Source organism: Pipistrellus hanaki (assembly GCF_964339955.1).
Source record: "Pipistrellus hanaki genome assembly, chromosome: 14".
In the NCBI taxonomy this organism is placed as follows: Eukaryota; Metazoa; Chordata; class Mammalia; order Chiroptera; family Vespertilionidae; genus Pipistrellus; species Pipistrellus hanaki.
In genome coordinates this window covers 35,230,117-35,252,239 of record NC_140516.1, presented here as the reverse complement: position 1 = coordinate 35,252,239, position 22,123 = coordinate 35,230,117, and the positions used below count along the sequence as shown (strand labels likewise).

Sequence of the window (22,123 nt, the reverse complement as noted above, 5' to 3'; positions counted from 1 at the left end):
CTTACCTTTTTTTTTTTTTTTTTACATCCCATTTCTCAAAAAATCATTTTACCTGGCTTTTATGGGAGGGTTGGCCAAGGCCAGCATGATTCACCACCCTGCCATCCCAATTGGGGACATCCCCTCCCATTAGCTGGCCTGGCCTGATTGGCCCCAATTAGGGCAGGCCAGTTGGACACCACCCGTGCACGAATTCTTGCACTGGGCCTCTAGTTGTAGAATAAAGTGGAAAGTGAAACAGTGGTTCTTATGGACTTATGAAACATCTGCAGTTTTTCTTCGCCTATATTAAAGTATGATATTGGCCCTGGGGTTGGAATTAAGGCTATCCCAGGGAAACTCCTGGGGCTGGCACTCTCTCTGCTGGCTGGTGATGGAGATGTTCAGTCCTCCACAGAGTGCAGTCCATGGTCATGTCATGCTTGCCTTCCAAGGTTCTTCAGTTCACCACCAGAGGGTGTACTGTCCCCAAAGCCAAAGACACTGAGGACACCTGAATTCCACAAACTAGTCACCGCCCTAATTGATGAAATTCCATTATACAGAAAAACAAAAACAAAAACAAAAACAAAAACAAAAAAACAGTGTAGATCCAAATCCTTTCATTACTTCAAGCCTACTGGGATCCCTCCTCCTCCTGTCCTCCTGGCCCACAGTCTGTAATGTCCACCTTCCCCTTCAGGTGGCAGCCCTCTTGCTGTTGTGCTGATCAGCCATTTCTCTCTGACATTGCCCTTCCAGACCTCCTTGTTCCACGATTCCTGCCTCGGAATGTCTGGCCCAATGAAAACTGTTTCTCCACTTGCAATAAACCTTAAACTCTTTATCCTTTCATTTTGTATTTTTGTTTAAAAGTTTTTTTTTGTTTTTTTGTTTTTTAATATTTGAGTGGAAAAAAGGAAGAAGACTCCACCATCTTGTGTCCTCCTATTTTTATTGAAAATACACAGTATTTCAGCTACACTGCGGGGAAGGGGGCTTCTATGAAAGGAGCCACCCATGACAACACTGTTTCTATGGCAAAATGCATGGTGAACGCTAAGCAACGGTCATACAAAAGGCCTATTACAATGGTTGGCAAACTCATTAGTCAACAGCGCCAAATATCAACAGTACGATGACTGAAATTTCTTTTGAGAGCCAAATTTTTTAAACTTAAACTATAAAGGTAGGTACATTGTTATTGACTTAATTAAGGTACTCCTAAGCTGGCCTTTTCTAAAAACTCAAGCGGCCAAAGAGCTGCATGTGGCTCTCGAGCCACGGTTTGCCGACCTCTGGCAAGCATAATCCATTAACAGGTGGTGCTTTATCGTGTTTCCAAAATGATTTCCTGCTGGAAACAATCTGCATTTCAGTAAGGCTTAAGAATCCCCAACTTTCCGAAGGCATCATTAACTAGAATATGAAGCATATTTATTTAACCGGAGACTTTTTTTTTTAAATGTCAACAAAATTTTTCTAGGCATTTCTTTCCCATGGATCGATGTAATCCAATCCCAGGTGTGCAAAAATTTCTTCTTCACTTTCTGCTTCGAGAAATATCCTCTGAAAACATAACAAGAAATACGTGCATTCAGATATTTTTGTTCAGCATCTCAGCGCTAACATAATGAAAGCATTACTTGCAAAACTGTCTTGACAAAATGAATTACTGCCAAAACAGAATTCCCTGCTCCTGAGCATTAAAAGTCATCTTAACGGAATTCTTTAATTTTTATATTTTCCAACGACAAAACATGGCGCTTAACAAATTAAGGTAAAATGATGACAGCCTCCTATATCAGTTAAAGGCACTTGGTATTTTTTCCCTATGGTTCTTAACTACGGTTGTTTATCAAAACCATCTGAAGAAGTTTTAAATATATATATATTGAAACTTGAGCTCAGTCTAATGAAATCAGAATTCCAGAAGAGTTCTTGCAATCAATCTATTTAGCAGCTCTCGGTGATTCAGTACTGTTGCTACAGGTAACAAGGAGTGACAAGAAGTGGATACTCCTGTGTGTTCTGTTCTCCCCCTGGCCCTCCATACCTGTCCTTACCCCCACTGGGCTTCCACTCCTGTTCTCTTTAAGACCAAACACCACTTCTCCTCCATCCTGTAGTGTTGGGTACATAGGAGACACTCGATTATGTGGAACCATTTTTTATATGTAAATTTGCAAGCATTCCTAAATAGGGTTTATGTGAATCTGCCTCTACGCACACAGTCAACATCCTGCCACATCCAGGGCCCTCTGTTCTGACAAGAGCACCTTGATTTTTGGGGGGGAACACCCCACATCCCACTCTCAGACCCCTAGGATTAGGTGGGGCTGATCTCACCTCCAAAGAGGGACACACAATCCCAGTCTGGCCAATCAGAGCCACCGTAATGGATTCAGGATGGGCACGGGGCCCAGGCCTGGCCAATAAGCATCAGCTCAGGCTCTTGCTGGAACTACCAGGAAACAGGCTCTTCTCTGTTGGGGTAGCTAAACTGGAAGGCTGGGACTCGTGGGAAAACTCTGCTTAAGAATGAAGCCAGCACTGAGGGACACCTGTGTGTGCGCCTAGATGCAGCCACACCTGAAGTCAATATTACCCAGATGCTGAAGTAGAGAAGCCAAATTCCTCTTTTGTGCCATTTTAGGTTGGGTTTCTGACACTTGTAACGAAGACAGCTCTAACCAAATACACCATATTTAGACTACAAATTAGAGGGCAAATATGATTACTTTCAGTTATTTTTTGTCTCCTTTCCTCTCGGAGCTTAGTTTTGTGTCCCTGGCCACTGTAAGAACAGTAGCCCTCAGCACTTGTGGACTAACAGTGGAACATTTTTTTTAAGTCCCTATAACTGATACAGTAATTTATCATGTTGCTGCTGCATGGGTTTGAATTGTGACATTGCCAAGCCTTGGTGAGTGAGCCTAATGGACTGCTCAGCAATAGCCCAGGGCAGCTCTGATGCTTCCCTCCTTGCAGTTGACTCTCATTAAAGACCTAAGGGGTCACTCACAATGCTACTGCCTGCTGCATTTGAGGAGTACTTGAGTGGTATTTGTGATGTTGAGGGATCTTTGGTTTTCTTTGGAGTTACTCATCACAAACACCAAGGATATACTAAACTCAATGAATATTCACTGCTAGACTGGTTCTGGGGACCCATGAGCTAATCATCTTTGAGCCCAATGCCCTCGAGGTGCATTCTGGGCCAGGTGGGAGGCTGTGCTCCCATTAGGATCTTCCCAGCCGCCCTCAGCTATGATCGGTGGGAACAGGACATTCTGGGCAAAGGAAACTGAAACTGGACACTAAAGCCAGTTCAGGAAAAGGGCTCAGGAAGCCAGCCTTTGGGAGGAGGGTCAAAGCAGCCCGTGTCCGGGGATCAACTCTACCTTGGTCTTGTCATACAGAGCATGGTTATCCAGCATCATCTTCCGCTCATGTGTGGCATAGCGCCGGAGGTCTCTCTCAAATTGCTGTAGAAGAGATAAGTAAAATAAGTCTAGACTCTCTTCAGTATTATGCATTTTTAGAGGCATCTACATCCCTACAATAGAATATCTATCTCAACACAAAACATTCCACAAAATGGAATTAAACTCTGCTAAACATTCTCAAAGCGATTTTCCCCCCAGCACAAAGCTCTGCTATGACAGAGCTCTGTGCTCACGTGTTCACAGTAGAATGTAAGCTCTGTGGACACAGGAACTCAATTTCTCTTGTTCTTAACTATATTCCTCTTCAAACATGCCTGGCACATCGATGTACGGCAAATGCTTGTTGGGTGAACAAATGGACATTGTGAGGATTGTGTACAGAATAATATCTGGTTCAGAGTAATTTGGGGGGGGGGGATTTGTTTTTTTAATGTTCAAAAGAGAATGAAGAATCAGGAGACCTAAATTCCAGCCTGAATGTTGTCCTATCTATCTGGCTGTATATCTCTTGACAAGTCACCCAGCCTCTCTGAATCTTGTCTGCTCAGACAGGATGATGGAAGAGGTGCATGAGGGAGGTCACCTCTGGTTCTAATCTCTTATGAGATTCTGTAGAGCTGATGGTCTGAGCCATCTGCCCCAGAGCAGCATCGTCTATGATCAGGGGTGGACTCTGAAGTCACAGGAAGAAAAGCCTGAAGCCTGAGCTAGCGGATAGGAACAGCGTGGAATAGGAGGACAATCAATTAAATTCCCATTGAAATTAATTTTTCTGAGAATCGAAAATCTAGAAATACTGTTCTTTCCATGATGGAATCCAGTGAAAGTTGTGGGATAATTGCGCCCTCTAGTGGCATTTTTTTTTAACACAGGAAAGCAGGTTGAAGCTGGAACTACTCTGCTAGCCCACCACTTGGGTGTGTGAGAAGACAGATTTTCCAACCAGGCGGCCTTTATAATGCAGCAGAGGGGAAGTCAGGATTGTGGGGAAAAGCAGATGCTGGGTGCTGTAGCTGCTGGTCTGTGGGGTGTTGCTTAGCACAGAGCCTCCTCCCAGCCCCGGTTCACGCTCCTGCTGTCTACCACACTTAGAACAGCGGCTGCTCACACTGTGAGGGGAGGTCTGGAGATGAGGGGCGGGGGCACTGAGAGGCTGCGCTTGGCTCCCCACTTCTGGGTGGTGAGACATTCCTGGACTCCTGTGCTAAAATGTCAGGAGCATTTTCCCACACACTGTTAGAAATGATAACGGTTGTTGATCATCTATTATGTGCCAGGTGTGTTCTGGGTCTTTGGAATAATTCCAGCCCCAAAGCAAAGACACCTGACATTTAACTCAAGGTTGAGGACAATTCATTTGTGTTATGTCATTCATCTTCCGTATAAAAACCTCCAAGGACTCATTTCTCTGAGGAGCAGCCAGCTGCTTTGAGACATGGATGAAACAGTAGGCGGACTTAGTTCAGAATATGGAGGACTTAGTTCAGATCTAATGAGACTCAGATCAGGGGCTCCATCTCTGTGACTATAAAATGCCTGGAGCAGGGAGCTGCTGCCTGGCCAGCCTGGTCATGTGCCAGAGGTGTGAGGGGTGTGCCGAGGGCTTTGCCAGCTTCATCTCACCAAATCCTGTGAACCAGGGAGGGAGCTGAGGTCACCGCCCTCACTTTCTTGACGGGAAAACTAAGACTTAAGGGACATAGGGAACTCGCCCTACATCACCCAGCTGCTAAGAGAGACTTGTGAGCAGGTCTGGGGAGGCCAGACCTGTGCTCTGAGCCACCACGCTGCGTTCTCGGCTTCAGTGGCTCTCACCCCTCACCTACATTGGAACCACCCGGGAGCTTTCTCAACTACAAACTGCTGGGCTCCATCCCCAGAGTTTTGGATTCAGTAGGCCTGGGTGGGGTGGAGAATTTACATTTCTCACCTGTTCCCAGGTAAGGCTGATGCCGCTGGTTGAGAGACCATACTTTGAGAACAACTTCTAAGTCTGTCTCACTTGACCATGTTCAGGTGGAATGCCGGAAGCAGAGCTTTCTGGGCACTGCCCCCTCCTATCACCCCCTCCCCCGCCCCCACTACCGTTGCCACTGCTCTCGGCCACAGTCCCGGGGACCCAGGCAGTGCTTACCCGGGAGCCGGTCCAGCCCAGCAGCGCGAAGGCACGGCGCTCGTAGGGGCACATGACCAGGTCCACACGGATGGCCTTCCAGGGTTTCCCTTCCTGCTGGCTGGCCTTGCCGCTGTCTACTCTCTGCCGGTGCAATTTCAAAATCAGAAAGCACTTTTGGAAATGATCTAACGCATCCACCTTCCTGCTAGGCAACTTGAACTTTTCAAATGTTGACTCTATAAGGTCACAGTATAAAAGTAATCCCTGGAAACAAATGGAAAGACATAAATCAGGAAGAGTCCTCGATGGACAGGGTCCCCGATTTTATACCAGTCTCTTTTAAAATCTTTATCACTATTATTTTTTTAATTTTTATTTTTGTATTATTTTCAGAGAGAAGAGGAGAGGGAGAGAGAGGAACATCAATGTGAGAGGAACATCCATCAGCTGCCTCTTCCATGCCTTCTACTGGGCATGTGCCCTGACTGGGAATCAAACCATGACCTCTTGGTTCATAGGCTGATGCTCAATCACTGAGCCATGCTGGCTGGGTGGCACCAGGTTCTTTCTTTCTTTCTTTCTTTCTTTCTTTCTTTCTTTCTTTCTTTCTTTCTTTCATGTTTCTATTGATTTTTTTTTTTTTTGAAGAGAGGAAGGGAGAGAGATAGAAACACCATAGGCTGCTGCCTCTTGCATGCCCCCTACTAAGGGTGGAGCCTGCAGCCTGATCAGGAACCAGTGACCTCTTGTTCAAGGGTCCATGCTCTACCATTCCAGCTGGGTTTATCCCAGGCTGTTAATGAGTGTTCTTAAAGGACGCCTTACAGATTCCAGCAGAACGTGGTGTGGTTTGTCCTGGCGCTGTGAGCCCACCTGGCCATCTCAGAGAGGAAGCCCGGGCAGGGGTGTCTTATTCTCCCTCTGCAGCGGAGGGCTTTGGTAGCTGGGGAGGCCCAGCCAAGGCCTGTTCACAGCAGAGCTGCCAGAGAATCTACCCCCATTTCTGATCGCAGGCCAGTGCTCAGCAACTCGCCTTCCCCTTTAAGAACAAACCGACCATGAACAACTACAAAAACCAGGCTGTGTGTATCGGGTACCTCTCTGGCATGGCATGCGGCATTGTATCAGCTGTTGCAAATAACTGAGGACCGATTAGTCGTTATATGACCGTGAGGTAGTGTGTAAAGTGCAATGGCGTTCACACAGGGCTTGAGTGCCCCAACATCCACTTCTGACCTTTCTTCTTACCTTCCTTTCCCATAAGTTGATCACTTTAGGTAAAAGTTGTTGTTCTTCTTCCTCTGTTAATCCTGGGCTGGTGATTAAAAAATCTACGTCATGCCCAATCTTTTTACCCCTGGTGAAAAATAACCAGGAGAAAATGGAAGGAATTAGATTTCTAGTCTTTAACAATCCTTGTTTTTATGCCTTATGCTTAAGGTTTGCAACACAAAATGCTCCTGTCATTTGGGTAAACAAAATATCCTTGGTTACACAACCCCACGCCTTGCAAGATGACACAAAATTTTTTTAAAAAAATCATACATGTATATGATCATGTATGTGTGGGTAAAAAGATGACAAAGAAGATTATTTCTTCTGCACACTTACACGTGAGTGCACCCCCCTCCACCCCCCACCCCACACATACAGACAAGCATGATAACAGCAAACTAAGAACTACATTCGCATAATATAAGATGGGGCTCTTGGAATTAAGACAGAGATTGAGGGCTCAGCTTGCCAGGAGGGCCAACAGCACCGTGTAAGATAGCCACAGAGAGAGTCAGGGGAGAGGGTGACGGGAAGGAATCTCTTTCTGCAAATGGAGGCTTTTTCCTGCACACAACCCTGTTCATTCATTCATTCATTCACTGGCTCAACCAATAGTTTTGAATGCCTACTTTGTGCCAGGCACCATGCGCTGGTTCTCGCCAAGAACTGAGTTCTAAAGTCTTAGTGGGAAATGCACAAATACAAAGGAATTACCTGGCAGCAATCCAGGAAGCACTGAGAAGGGATGCCTAGCCCAGTGTAGGGAGGAGGGACTCAGGGAAGGCTTTCTGGAGGAGGTGGCATTCGAATGGAATCTTAAAGGGTGAGAAGACACTTGCCCTGTGATTTGAGGAAAGCCGGGACAAGCAGAAGATGCAGCTGAGCGAAGCCCCAGAGGCAAGAAACGGCCCTGCGTGTGCGGAGGATGACGAGCCACGGGGGATTGCTGGGGTGGGACGCGAGGTGCAGAAAACAAGGCTGCAGAAAGAGGCTGGGCCACAGCACCAAAGACCTGGTGTACCAGGCTCAGAAGCCTGGATTTCTGAACCTCGGGAGCCGTGGACGGTGTCAGAGCAGGGGAAGCAAAAGCAACCCTCGTTGTTTACCTCCGGAACCCCCCTGTCAGGGTGACGAAGGCATCCGGGAGAAAGGCCCCGACGGCCTCTTCCACCAGCACGCCCACGGCCTCCGCCTCGGCCTTGGTCACACAGCTGGCCAGGTCTTCGTAATAGAGGAATCCTGGGAGGCCATGGGACAGGTCAGTGGAGAGAGCAACACGGCTCGGGTGACATGACCAGCCCTCAAAGCGAAGGGATTCTGCTCCACGTACAGCTAACGTGGCTACGCGCATTGTCATTTGTTCTCTCGGTTGTGAGTTTCTCATGGTAACAATGGCTCTTTGCTTTCTGATTGAGAGGCTCCCAATGTCCTCAGAAAGAAACAATCTTGCATATCCCCGTAGAAACCAAGCGGTTCAACTCTGACTTCCTATTGAAGAACCAGCCCTCTTGATCAGTAAGCCACACCCTATTGTTAAAGAAGACCATGCATAAAGATTTGGGGTGGGAAGGTTCAGGGTTGGAATAAAGTTGTTTTTTTGTTTTGTTTTGTTTTGTTTTTTGTTTGTTTTTACCACGCATTGGAATTTCTTCATTTATAAAAGACTTAGCAGGACCCTCCCTAAATGGCAGTGACCCAGCCACTTTCAGCCTCTGGGAAGCCCTCCAGGCTGTCAGGATGCCTGTGTCAGCACGGTCTTCCCTTCCCAGATTAATGGGTCTGGTTGGATGAACCAGATCAACCCTATGTCTGAATTGCCACCATTTCCATTCTATGTCCTGGTGTTCTCCAGTTCCTGAAACAGATCTATATTGTGGCAGACAACTCTAGTTTGTTCACATATTCTTTGCTTGTTAATCCTCCATGTCAGCTTTCTACCCTCGACTCCTCGCCAATGCCTCTTACCCAACTGGACCCAAAGGCTAGAAGGGTCAGTTCAGTAAGAACCAAATGAACAGAGCAATCTGGTTTGACATCTGGACATAGATGAATGGCAACCACTGCAAGAAGGGCGTATTTGCTCTGTGCCGGGCTAATGACTTTGCCTGCATTATCTGACTTATTTCCCACCCCCTTTTATAGAAGAAGTAACTTAAGCTCAGAGATTTTAATGCTTATGTGAGATCACACAGCTGGAGATTGCTGGAGCCAGGATTTGGATCCAGGGCTGTCTGATTCCAAAAGTGTTTGCTTTTAACCAAAGCAGGAAAAGAGGCCACAGGAGCACCTCAGCTCACGGGGATTAGAGTTGAGCTGCAGCTGACGTAGATACTCTCTGCCCAGCCCAGGGTAACGGCGGGAGGGTTTCAGGAGACATGGCTTACCTGCTTTCTGCATTCGTGTGAATTTCAGGCTTTTGTCCGACCTTATTTTACTCAGGGTTCTGAAACCCATCCGGAACCATTTCTCAGATGTCTTCAGTCCCACTCCGAATACGGAAGTGAAGAGCTGAAAGGGAAGGAGAGGCAGCCTTCAGTTCTAAAATAGTCATGACAACAAATGATACTTTTCAAGGTCAAGAGGTTAAGAAAAAGTGTCAGCAAATCTCTGACCCAGCTTCTCCTCGATATGACAAGTGGGTGATAGTAACATTTTAGAGAAATGTTTGTGTCAGGGGGGTCCTCTCCTGATAAATGAAACAGACACGAGGAAGCAGGTTCTGGCATCTACACAAGGCTGCCAGTAATTGGATCACGGCGTGGCCTGTGCTGCCCACCTGTGACAACAGCTACCCCTGTCGGCATTTCCCTTTGCCCAGGGTCCCTCACACACACACACACACATGCATGCTCTGCACATTTATCCTCACACTTTAGCCAGGGATGCGCATGCAGGTTGTACTAATTCTCCGCCATCGCACAGCTGATGAGTGGCAGAGCCCGGGCTGAAGCCCGGTCTGTCAGCCCAAACTGACTCATACAGCCACCTAGAATAAGTAATAGGATTTACCAAAAACCATTTTTGATAAATCTGTGTAAAACCACTTACTTTGAAGGACTGATACCGCTCATCGTTTAACACAGCTTTAACTTCAGAACTTTCTCCATCTTCAATAATTTCCTGCATAGACATTTGGAAGATATTTCAAATTAGTGATGTTGGACAATCACAGTCTAAGGTGCTGAAATCGCTTGACTTTTCATAAAAGGCACACCCGTTGCGTGGAAGATGTTCCCCTACGTTATCCAGAGAAAACAAGACATTTCCCTAAAATCTTGAAAATCCCAGGTCATATATTTCCGAGTGTCACTTTACAATCCTCTGGAACAAAGGTACAGAATGATTCGGGTCCAAATCTATGGAGCACCTAACCAGAATATTCACTGACCAAAGGTGTCTAAATATTTGTGATAATCTTCTTTTCAATGGATACGAACTTGCTGAAACAAAGATTTTTTTTTTATCTGAGTGGATTAGGTTCAGACCCATTGAAAAGCCAACCCGAAGTTCAAGCCCTTATGATGTCTGGCTCAGAGCCACCCACCCTCCTCCAGATAGAGTTAAGATTATTTATCTTAAATAATTGACCTTGCACTTGACTCTACTGAAACCTACTTCTGGGTGACCAATCCGCCTTGCTGGGGAATCCTTCCACATCATTTAATAAATAGGCACCCACCCCTGGCTCTCTTCCAAAAACTACACACAGAGATGCAGAATCAACTCCACTGCCTGTGACACCCACCCCCATCCTGGAGGGTGAGGTCCCTGATGGACCTGAGGCCCTTCACCCAGCCTGTGTCTGAGGTCAGACCACCCCCTGCTGTGGAGCTTTGACGTCACTCTATTCTTTCACTGTGACTAATAATAATACAGGAGAGCCCTTCTTTCCACTTAGTTGGCCTCACATAGCTCCAGCTGTCATAATATTGGTTATAGAGTCTATGTATCTACCATCTATCTATCTATCTATCTATCTATCTATCTATCTATCTATCTATCATCCATCTAATCTATCTAGAGAAAGTAAAATAAGTCATGAGTATATCTACATAGTTGACAGGAACATCTATTCTCTCTCTCTCCCTCCCTGCCTACCTACTTTACCTGTCAGAGGTGTGACAAATCACATTTCACCCTCACCTCTATGACACTCTTCACTTTGTCCCCCAAGCAGGGAATTCCTTCTGTGTCCTTCATACTGATGATGGTGAATGGCAGCGACTTAAGGACAGAAGCCGCTCTCATGAATGCCAGACAGGAGCCTTCGTTTTCTCTAAACTCACAGTTCTCAGCCAGGACCTCGAAGGCATCCTGAAGGATGAAACCAGGTGAGTAGAACACCGCCTTGTTCCCCAGCCCCGCAGTCACTCACAAATGTCTCCTGCTCTCCTTTACCGGATTGGAGAACCCTGCCTGGCCTCGTCCCTGAAGGTCAGGATTGGGTCTTCACTACCTTTCCACCTCTCCCTCTCCTGTTCGATACGAAGATGGGACTCAGCGTGTTTTGGAAGGAAACTCTGAGTTCACTGCCGTTAGATACTAAGAAATGATCTAACTAAAGCGTGAGCCCATGCTCACTGCATCCTACCAGTCATTACGTGGTGTTACTGATCCTTCCTGCTTTGCTTACTGACGTTCCCACCAGCCTGCAGCCAGGATTCTGCCTTGACCACTGGGTGCCCCCGTCTCTTGGCTTGTCTATAAAGCAGTCAGCACGCTGTGCTCTAGCAAGGCTGGTCGATGACGGGTGTAATCACAGGTGGCACAGGCTCGAGGCCGGGGTCATTTGAGGTGGAGAGTGTGGGTTTGCGCTTCTGGCAGAGGAGGAAGCAGCTGCAGCTGTGTGGCACCCCACACATGGCACCCATTTCCTGGTCCTCCTCACACAGAAGTCTTCTAGTCACTACAGGGCTGCATGCTTTCCCCACCTGACAACCGACTCGGTGCTGGGGGACAAGCAGTGGTGGGTTTGCTAGGCTCCTTTGGACCGCAATTGCCAAACATCAGGGCTGGATGGGGCTTTAGAGATAATCCAGCTCATTTTTATTGAGTGGAGGAGAAACTGGGGCTCTGAGGGAGGAACTGACTCCCCGAGCTCATTAACATCCGAGGAGCGAGAGGCGCTTTTGGTTTCCCAGCTCAGGCTGTTGATGCCTTATTGCTCTGCCCATGCAATTGCACTGACCACCATATCTGCTTTTTCCGAATATTTGCCTTTGACTAGTGTGATGCCCAATAATGATGACTCTTAATAAATAGTAATCTACCATCTCTAAAGAGTATAATCCAAATAGATTTGTCCATTTCCATGATACAAGTAGGCCCATTCTTGATAGAAAGAAAAACCAGAGATCAGGGTTGGGGGTGGGGGTGGGGTGAGTGTGGGAAAAACTTTCCTATCTTTTCAGAATTCACAATCTGTAGACTCCTGAGAAGGACCTGCAGGCCTCATCGGCCCTGGGCTTTGGGAAGCCCCGTTACCGTGAATATGTGGTTGCGGTTGTTTAAAGTGGTTCTTCTTTGACACGCGTACGGAGAGATCTTTCTTCCAGCAAGTGGTGGAGTCTCCTGGGGCTCTGGGTTGGGGCCACTCGAATAGTCTCTTCTCACCTAAACAAATGCATGAGCATTTATGTTGAATAACCATCAATAGTAATAATAATAGACATGCACGAAGAAAAAAATGGGAGAAGTTTGATGGCAATTATCTCTGGAAAGAGGATAAGATTTCAGGGGAGTCAAATTTTATATTGTACAAATCTCTAATATTTGAATTTGTTATAATTAACATGCATTATTTTTCCAAACAGGGAAAACCACACTCTCACACACACACATGAAAAACGACCATCAGTGAAATACCATTTTCCTTTCCTATGAAAAGGAAATGAATCTCCTTCCTGAGGGTTCTAGTGCGTGAGTGAAGGATTTTGCATTAAGAGCTTAACTTTCTTAACCTTTTGCTTTATGAATGGTCATAGCAAGAAAAAAATAGAAGCCCTCCACTTCTCTGGCCCCAGAACATCAAGTCTTCAATGTTTTTGAAATGGTGTGTAGACCTCTTCATTTATTAAGGTCAGGCTTGGTGTTCAGTGTTTTGCATGTATGTTATGCTAAGCCTCAGACCCATCTTTTGAAGTGGGTGCTGCTGTTATCCCATATTATAGAGGAGGGGACTGGAGTTCAGAAAAACTAAGTGACTTGCCCAAGGCCAGACCGGGTGTGAGCAGAGAGCCCAGGCCTGTTGGTTCTGTAGCCCATGTTCCTAACCATCAAGCCAAGGGCAGTGGGAACCACAGCCAGGACACTCACGACGAGCTGGTGTTGTCCTGTCGCCTCCACGGGCTTTCCGGCGCGCATGCACTCTATCAGCCAGGAGACGTCCAGGAGTTCTGGCTCTGAGCTGGCTCTCGCATTCTGCTCCTGAAGCCACTCCAGTACCTCGGGACCTGAGTTGTTTTCTGCCACAATGTGGGTGACGGCATCACTGCAGAGGGCAAGACAAACCACCAGCTGTGGGCACTTTCAGAACCAGAAGCTCTCCCCTCTCCCCAGGGTCCTCAGAGCATCCCCGCCAAAGGGCAGCAGCAGAGACACAGTAACACCTCCTACAGAATGCCATTAGCCCACTGTCCCTGCTGCTGCCACAGAGAACGAATGCTTTGGTATTTTATGTCCAATGTCATATGAATGACAATAAACAGAGACAAGCAGAATTGTCCCAGAAAGCCAGAAAAGACAGTTGCCATAGTTACACACCAACAGGGAGAAGCCATAGGGTGGCTGCCAGGTTCTGTGAGCTCTGGGCTGTGCCTCCACCAGGGAGGGAGGAGCCCTGGGGCTCATCTTCCAAACCCATGCCCTCACCATCCACTCTTCCCATCCGGCTCCACCACCACTGTCTCCTCACTGAGGACACAGCCCTGCCTCTCACAGAGACATCGGATGCCTGGAAATGTCAGGGAAAGGGTGACAATATAGCAAACACGCATATACAGAAGACAAAGGCTAGAGAGAAGTACTCCAGAATATTAGAAAAAAAATAATAACCTCATACACACATGTACTAGTATGCAGCTGTCCCTCGGTATCCACAGGGGATTGGTTCCAAGACCCCCATGGATACCAAAATCCTTGGATGCCCTAGTCCAGTGGTTCTCAACCTTTCCAATGCCGCGACACTTTAATACAGTTCCTCATGGTCTTAGGCTCTACAGCAGCGGTTCTCAATCATCGGAAAACACAGATATTTACATTACGATTCATTAACAGTAGCAAAATCACAGTTATGAAGTAGCAACAAAAATAATTTTATGGTTGAGGGTCACCACAACATGAGGAACTGTATTAAAGGGTTGCAGCATTAGAAAGGTTGAGAACCACTGCCCTAGTCCCTTACATAAAATGGTATAGTATTTGCCTATAACCTACGCATACCCTCTCATGCGCTTTAAATCCACTTTAGATTACCTAAAGCACCTATACAATGTAAGTGCTGTGAACAGTTAGTATACTGTCCTGTTAAGGGATCAACTTCCTGGAATTTTAAAGCTTATTTCCCATCTATGATTGGTTGGATCTGTGGATGGAGAACCAGTGGAAACAAAGGTCCAACAGTATATTCTTACTTGATGCCCTCAGAGTCTTAAGAGGCGGGCGGACAATATAATTTTAGATGAGAAAATTGAGGCTTACGGAGGCTTCATGAAGCCAGGATTCAGACCCAGCTGTGCATGACTCAAGCAATCTCTTAACGTTCTACTACTCTGTGGTTAGCGTCCTGGGTGAGGTTTTGTTTTGGTATTTTAATGTGTTTTCTGTCATGAACCACCTATCATCATTTTTTCTCCTTAGGAGGAAAAAAAAATACACATGACTGTCATTTTTAAGGACAAAAAGACCGGGAGTGGGCTGAGGTGTATCTGCCTTGCCCCGGGCTTTCTTCTTATAATAAAAGGTGGCCGGCAGCCTCACAAAGCGGTCTCCAGCTTTTCAAAGACCCCAAGGCACTGCCGAGATGGCTGTTCCTGAGATGTTGGTGGATCCAATTCCTGAAATGCTCCTAGTTTCTCCGCCAGGATTAAGTAATGTGTCGAACTAGGTTTGGGAGGCCTGAACCAACCAAAGCAGCTATGAGACAGAATGTGTCCCTCAGCTTCCCACAGGGCAAATGTGCTGGCTCTTCTGCAACTAGAAATGTGCTGCTCATGCTCCTTGGCATCCTGAAGGCCCGGACAGTGTTATTATCTGCTTGGCTACAGTCCGGGTTATAACCAGGCCTGGTGCCCACCACATGGCCAGATTCATAGTAATGGTCAACAAGTAGACCATTGGTAGAATAAATAAATAAATTGATTAATCAATGGCTCCAAAGAAAGATTTCTCTTTTTTAAAAGATTTTTTAAAATTGGTTTTTAGAGAGAAAGGAAGGGAGCAGGTGAAAGAGAGAAACATTGATGTGAGCGCAAACCATCAATTGGCATACTCCCTACCAGGATGGAACTTGAAACCTGGGCATGTGCCCTGACCAGGAATTGAACCGGTGACTTTTCAGTGCATGGGATGACATCCAATCAACTGAACCACACTGTCAGGGCAGGAATGTTTCTAAAACTCTAGTGTTTCTCTAAGACATCCAGAAAACTGGGTTAAAATTCAGATGCCAGGCCCTATTACCAGAGATTCGGATTCAGTAAATCTTACCTAGAGCCCAGAAACATGCATTTTTTACAAACTCCCTCCATGATTCTGACGTAGTCAGTCAGTCCTAGTTATCTATTGCTACGTACCAACTGCCCCAAAATGTAATGGCTTCACAAGCGTGATGATTTCACTATATCTGCACTTTTGTGGGTCAGGAATTCAGGCAGCTTGGCTAGTGATCCTTCTGTTCGGTGTGGTCCCCACAGAGGTGCGATGGTCCAGATGTCAACCTGACACCTTTGTGTGGCCTCTCTCAGGGCACACAAACTCCTTGCAGGAAGTTCTGGGATCCAGGAATAGTAGAGGCCACAGGGCCTCTTAAGACCCTGCCTCAAAAGTCACATTATGGTTGAAGCAGTCACAAGCCCTCCCAGATGCAAGGAAAGGGGAATCGTGCCTGCCTCTTCATGGGAGTGCCCATATTTTATTTTATTTTTTAAAATACATTTTATTGATTTTTACAGAGAGGAAGGGAGATGGAGAGTCAGAAACATCCATGAGAGAGAAACATAGATCAGCTGCCTCCTGCACACTCCCCACTGGGGATGTGCCCACAACCAAGGTACATGCCCTTGACCGGAATCAAACCTGGGACCCTTGAGTCTGCAGGCTGATGCTCTATCCACTGAGCCAAACCAGTTGGGGCAAGGAGTGCCCATATTTTAAACCCGTTGCTTCCTCCCCCCACCCCCCTCACTGCCATAGCCCACAAACTCCACTTTGAGAAACATGTCTGTAAAGAGGGATCTTTTTTTTAAAAAAAAACTGGATGTTGTGATCAATTACAGCAATGTTTTCCAACATGGTATGCATTTCTCTGCAGGTACAAGAGATAATTTTAGCAGGCACAACTGAACATTTAAAACGCATATGTGTTTATTTATATCTACATTTTTAAATGATACCTATCAGGCATGGTTGAATGGGTTTCATATTATACCTTAGGACAAAGCTAAATTATGTTTAACAACTCAGTTTAGGAACAATGAAAGGAAACACATTACGTGTATGATAGCCCATGTGGTGAAAGATATAAGAACCCTAATGTGGCACTCAGATGTCTGGAAAGCCCTGGGTTATGGAATTAACTCATAAATCTTAGTTCTGATTTTTCACTCCGATATCTGTATCCCGGCTCTTCCTGTCTTTCTTTCCCTCGTTGGTCCTGCCTCTCCGTATAATTAGAAAAACTCTCCATGAAGAAAGAGACAGCCATCCCTTTTGCCTGGAGACAGACCCCAAATCTGACTTTCCCAGTTTTCGTGGGTGGTCACCTGCTTTTATCTTTGTCTTTAAAACCGTTTTCTTCCCCTGGAAAGGTCATTCCTGATCCTTCCCATCTGATATAGGACTTGTTTTTTCAAGTAATGCCTTTAAACAGTAATTTACAGTTAAGCTCAGCTGTTTGCAGTTTAAAAACCCTCCCGACAATTCCCCTTAGCAACTGATCTGTTTCCAAATCCCTAAAATAGAAAAATCGAAGGGGTCAAGACAGGGTTCCATTTCCAGCCCTGATAGACTTAGTAAGACCGGGAGGATCTTGCCTTAATTTTTTGGCCCATCTGAAATGGTATGGTGAGCATTTTCATTAACTTAGATTCCACACATTTTGAAATACAAAGTAATTTGGACCAGAGCTGAACTAGAGTTCACATTGCATGCTCCCAAATTTATAAAAATAAAGTATCAATTTGCTGCCTACAAAAGTCATACTGGTGCATTGTAGAAAAAAAATTCAATTACAAAAATTAATCTTGGAACTCACAGGTTCCTCTGGCTGGTTCCGTATTCACCAGGCAAATCATTCTTTTGAGCAAGTATTTCCTGAAGCCTACTGTGTGCAAGAAAACGGCCAGAGGTCTGAGAGTGAGGAGGGTGTGAGGGCCCCGGGGGCGCCCTTGCCCTTGGGGTCAAGGAGGAGTAACTAACTGGATGAGATGAGGAGCAAAGCCAGTGGGAAGTCATGGATCTCCCATGCTCCAGGGAGGAAGTTCTCTCCTCTAAGAGGGCTTCCAGGGATCATAGGTGTTAGACAAAGAGGGGCATAGGGAGGAGGGGTTCAAGGTCAGGGGGGAAAGTAAGAAAAAAATATAAAGGAAAATGTGTTTGGATACTGGGCCTGGAAGGGGCCTAGAGATGGGACTAGTTAAACGTTCTATTTTCTAGAGCTGGTAGCATCTTTTTCATCTGGTGTTCAGTTTATTTGGCAATGACCTTTAATATTTTTATCTCTGACACCATGAATTTGAAGTGATAAGACACTGTCAAAGATAAACAAAGCCGACCCTAGTGAGAACAGCAAGGATAGATTTTATTTAGTAATAACTACGGCAATAGGAAAGAGCGTCCAGCACGAGGGCAGTTCAACTCAAGGAAACGAGGCAGGAGACCTTCTAAGGGCTGGGGTGTGTTAGGGGAAAAGCACTGAGGGGCAGTAGGGGTGTTGCTTCATGTGGCCGGCCACCTGGATTTGCTAGTTGGCACTTATTCCGAGGAGAAGCACATTACTTAAATCATTATGACAGGAAGCATCGGTGCATGTTACAGCCTTTACTTCCCACGGAAAACGAAATTGGGGATTCTCTCCTGAATGTTTGCCTAAGGGCTGACTCTCTGGTCATTGAAATGAATGGAAAGTAAAGGCATCAGGGAAGGAAAATGCTAATTTAGAAGAAGAAGGAAAAGAAGGAGAAGGAGAAGAAGGAGGAGGAGGAAGAGGAGGAAGAAGAGGGTGAGGAAGAGGAGGAGGAGGAGGAAGAGGAGACTAGTACACACTTGGAAACTATAGTATGGTCTCTTAATTCTAGATGATAACTAAGCTACAAATCCCCAACTCCCCTGTCTCATTATAAAGTCCTTGCTGGCAAGGCTCATGTCCTCTAGCCTGCGTGTCCAGGACCATACAAATATTGTGCAGAACTGGTATGAACAGAACCCTTTACTTGTGATGCCACAATGGCCTGTCTTGCTTTTATTGAAGACAATGCCTTCCAAAGGTACTCTTGTAGACAAGTTATGGAGGTCTAGGCAGGATGAACTTCTACTGCGTGAACAGAGGAACTCAGCAAGGGTTACACTGCCGGTGACACAACCCCGGAGAGCCATCCTTCCAGCCACAGCTCTTCCTTCTTCAACATGGAAGGGCATGTGCATATGTGCTGGGGAATATAACAGCTCCAGACAATGTACAGCTCAGGGCATGCAGGTGTGCCATTTCCAAGCTGTGGTTAGGCCCAGGTAAAGGAAGAATCAGATTTCCCCTCAAATGTAATCCTCCTGGGATCCAAAGAATGTGCTAGGAACTAAGAAGGTTTTTGCCTATTTTCAGAACATCCCTTCCCCCCTTTAGCTCCGCCTTCTCTGAATCTTAGACTAGTGAAGACAGGCAGAGCTAGCCTTCACTATTGAGAAGCATCAAAATCAACTTTTATTTTTATTTTAAAAATATATGCATATGGTAAACAATTTGGAAAACAGAGAATAAAACTAGCCATAATCCCTCATTACTACCCCCCCCAAAAAAAAATAACCACTTATAACATGTTGATTTCCTTCCTGTCTTTGTTCTACTTGTTTATATCATTTGACCTAGTTCATATTATGAAGAAAGAACCCACTCCTCAGGGTTTTGTTGTAAAGGCCAATGGATCCAGCTAATTAACAACAAAACAATCACACTTTATGTTTGCATAACTTTTAATTTATCAAAGCATCCAGCATCACATTGGGCGGTGACATCAGACTACACCATTTACCTAGAAACCAAGGTCAGAGAGCAGAGAGGGAGTCTTGCCTCACATGCCGTGGCTGGAAAGAGTCAGGGCCAGAATCTGAGGTCTCCAGATTTCTTATCTAGAGATTTCCCCCTACCATCCTGTCTGCAGTCCTTTCCAGTGGAAGTGTGCATGTCTAAGCACACAAATTCCGTTTGCGAGCTAGGACTTCTACTTCCTGTGGTTTATTTCTGTGCCATCGAACACGTTTGTATGTAACGTGTCTGCTGAGCTGCCAGCCTGGGAACTCTGCCACCATCGCACGCACAGCAGCAGGTTGCTCACCAGGCACCAGTTTCCTCTGCCGCCTGAGCAGCTGGGCTTGGCCCCCAGCCATGGGCATCTGGGCACAGCGCGGCCTCTAGAGCTCTCTGGCCAAAAGAAACTTGCCTCCAGAATCTGCCCAAGTACCTCCTCGGCCACCAGGTACGTGTCTGTAGCTGTGCCTGTACCCTCACAGCCAGCCGCTGGTGGAGGTATGGGCCGTTCAGCAGAGAGCTCTCTGTGTAAGTGCCACCTTGACCATCTGGCTCTCACCTCCCAGCCCGGCCCTCACCAATTTTCTTTACCACAAAAAAGCAGTTCCGTATTTGGTAAGGCTTTTAATTTCTGGTGTTTTAGTGTGGGGTTTTTTTTTTTTCTTTTTCAATTCTTTTTAAAATATTGCCCTTTCTCTGCCTCTTTGCCTATGTCATCTTTTCCCTCCTCCTAATTCAGTATTTTGGGTTTAACATCACAAATGAGAGAGGGGTTAAAGAGAAAAAAGAGGCAGAGAGGGGCAAAGGAGACCATATAAAGAGAAATCAGACAGGAGAGAGGCCATGGAGGACTCAGGAATTTCTGAGTGGGTGCTTTGATAAAAAATAAAATGTTTCTGTGTCATGGTGTTTTCAGATGAATAATGGGTCTCATGAAAATGACTACATCTGATTATCAACTTTTTACATATGTCTGTCTCTCAAGCAATTCGAAGCTGACATTTCTCAGCATGAAAGGCTTGTCAGTTTTATTTTTAAATATCAAAGACTACTTTTTAAAATGCAAGTCTATTTTCTCATAGAATTCTTATTGTTTTTCCCAAAGAAAAAAAGAAAATCGGTCATTCTATCCCTTTGACCAGCAAAGCCAGCCAATTGTTTTAATCACCATTCTTTATTCACTGCAAGTCCCTTGGTGGTTCTGTTTGGAACTATTTTTGTCAAGGTTCTAACACCACTCATTTCTGGATTGTTTGTTTTCTCTTCCATCTATTTGAGACAGGTGAGAAGCTTACATAACTGAGGAAAGCAATAAGGCTAATTGCAGGGATGCGACTGGGTTTGTGAGTGAACCAGTCTAAGGAGCCCAATGGCTGCTTCAGTTGCCTTCTTGTCTCAGTTCTTTTGAGCATTATTATCACTCTCAGCTTCATAAGTTGCCCCTGAATCTCTAATGAGCATCCTTCTCTCTACAAACTCCAGTCACACGGTTCGTTGGAAAAGTAAGATCAAGGCCACACTGGGGTTCCTACATGAGCCAGCTATGGTCACTCATCCCTAGCCTGTCACAGACACTGGTCACTCAGCACAGCCAAATGGTTAGCTCAAGAGCCAGGCAGCCAAACAATTGTTTTTGCCTCAAAGTAGCTGAAATTTTTTTATTGAACTCGGTAGTGTTTTGTACAAATTGGTCAAGAATGAACTTGAGTAGCTTCAGCCTTGAATTTTCCAACTAGGTTTCTGTGTATTATCCTTAGACACCTCATCTCATCAAAGTGAAAGGCAAAAAAAAATTGTTTTTTTTTTGGATGCTAATTATTTTCAATATGATTCTATTCATATTGAAAAAATTATTTTTTTATAATTTATAAAAAATTATTTTTGGATGCTAATTATTTTAAATATGATTCTATTCAGTCACCACTCATCTTATTTCCCCTAACTAATTGTCTCAGATCTGTTCCTTGGTTTCATCACTTCTTCCCTACCTGAGAGGAAACTCAGGGTTCTTGGGATTCAAGGGAGCCGTCCACAAAACTGACTCACAAATGAATCAGTGGTGTCCTACCTGAGCTCATTCTCCACCCTGAATCCTTTCCTTCGAGCCAGCTCCATGAGGAAGGCTCTGCGGGTGGCTCCCATTTTCTTCTCCAAAATGAAGAGGACCAAATCTCGGAATTTGATGTCCTGAGGAGGAGAAGCCATCGAGGCACCCATCTGCCTGGGTTTCTTCTTCCGAGGGCCCAAGTGGGCCATTCTCAGTGAGTCCATGGGAAGGAGGCTGCTGCTGCTCCAGCTGTGTCTGAAGGTGGTGTCTCCAGCAGTGAAGAAGAGCCTACCCTTCCTTCAGAAGAGCTCTGATGTCATCTCACCAGCAGGCTCTGCAGCCAGGGCAAGGTGCCTGGGCCCCTCCCTGGTGATATTCTTCCTGCCGAAGAGTGATGGGGAATTTCTGCCTCGCTTCAGCTCATTGTCCAATGTAGAGATCATAACAGAAACAGGAATTAATTTTTGCTTTCCTATGCTATGTATAATCTCATCAGATCTTATGAGAAGGGTAGGGAAATACCATTTTCCAATTTTATTTACTTATTTGTTTGTTTATGTGTTGAGACCCCTCTTGTCTTTATTTTTTATTTCTTTTTATCTCCCAACTTGCTTGCATTCTCTTCCTTTCATAGACAATCATTGCAATACATGGGATTTATAGAATTCACATGGCTGTTATAATACATTATATGTGGTTGTTTTGATTTCACATAAATGGCATTGTTATATCTCTCATTCTGCTGATCCCTTATTTCACTCGAAACTATGCTTTTGGCCAGGCTGATGTTGCTCAGTGGA

At 45.5% G+C, this 22,123-nt stretch overlaps 1 protein-coding gene across 2 annotated transcripts; it reads right to left on the bottom strand.

Annotated features, from left to right (window-relative positions):
* Positions 1-1,461: 1,461 nt before the first annotated feature.
* On the bottom strand, positions 1,462-21,547 carry DNTT (DNA nucleotidylexotransferase; the record flags this gene model as incomplete). Of its 2 annotated transcripts, none has more annotated exons than XM_084903535.1 (11): positions 1,462-1,548; positions 3,384-3,467; positions 5,563-5,808; positions 6,793-6,901; positions 7,926-8,058; positions 9,204-9,327; positions 9,868-9,939; positions 10,963-11,133; positions 12,304-12,432; positions 13,135-13,309; positions 21,345-21,547. In XM_084903535.1, the coding sequence occupies 11 exons, from the start codon at positions 21,545-21,547 to the stop codon at positions 1,462-1,464; spliced, it is 1,533 nt and encodes a 510-aa protein (XP_084759661.1). The 2 variants fall into 2 exon arrangements, with proteins under 2 accessions (XP_084759661.1, XP_084759662.1); XM_084903536.1 differs by having other exon boundaries at positions 3,384-3,464.
* Positions 21,548-22,123: the final 576 nt, after the last annotated feature.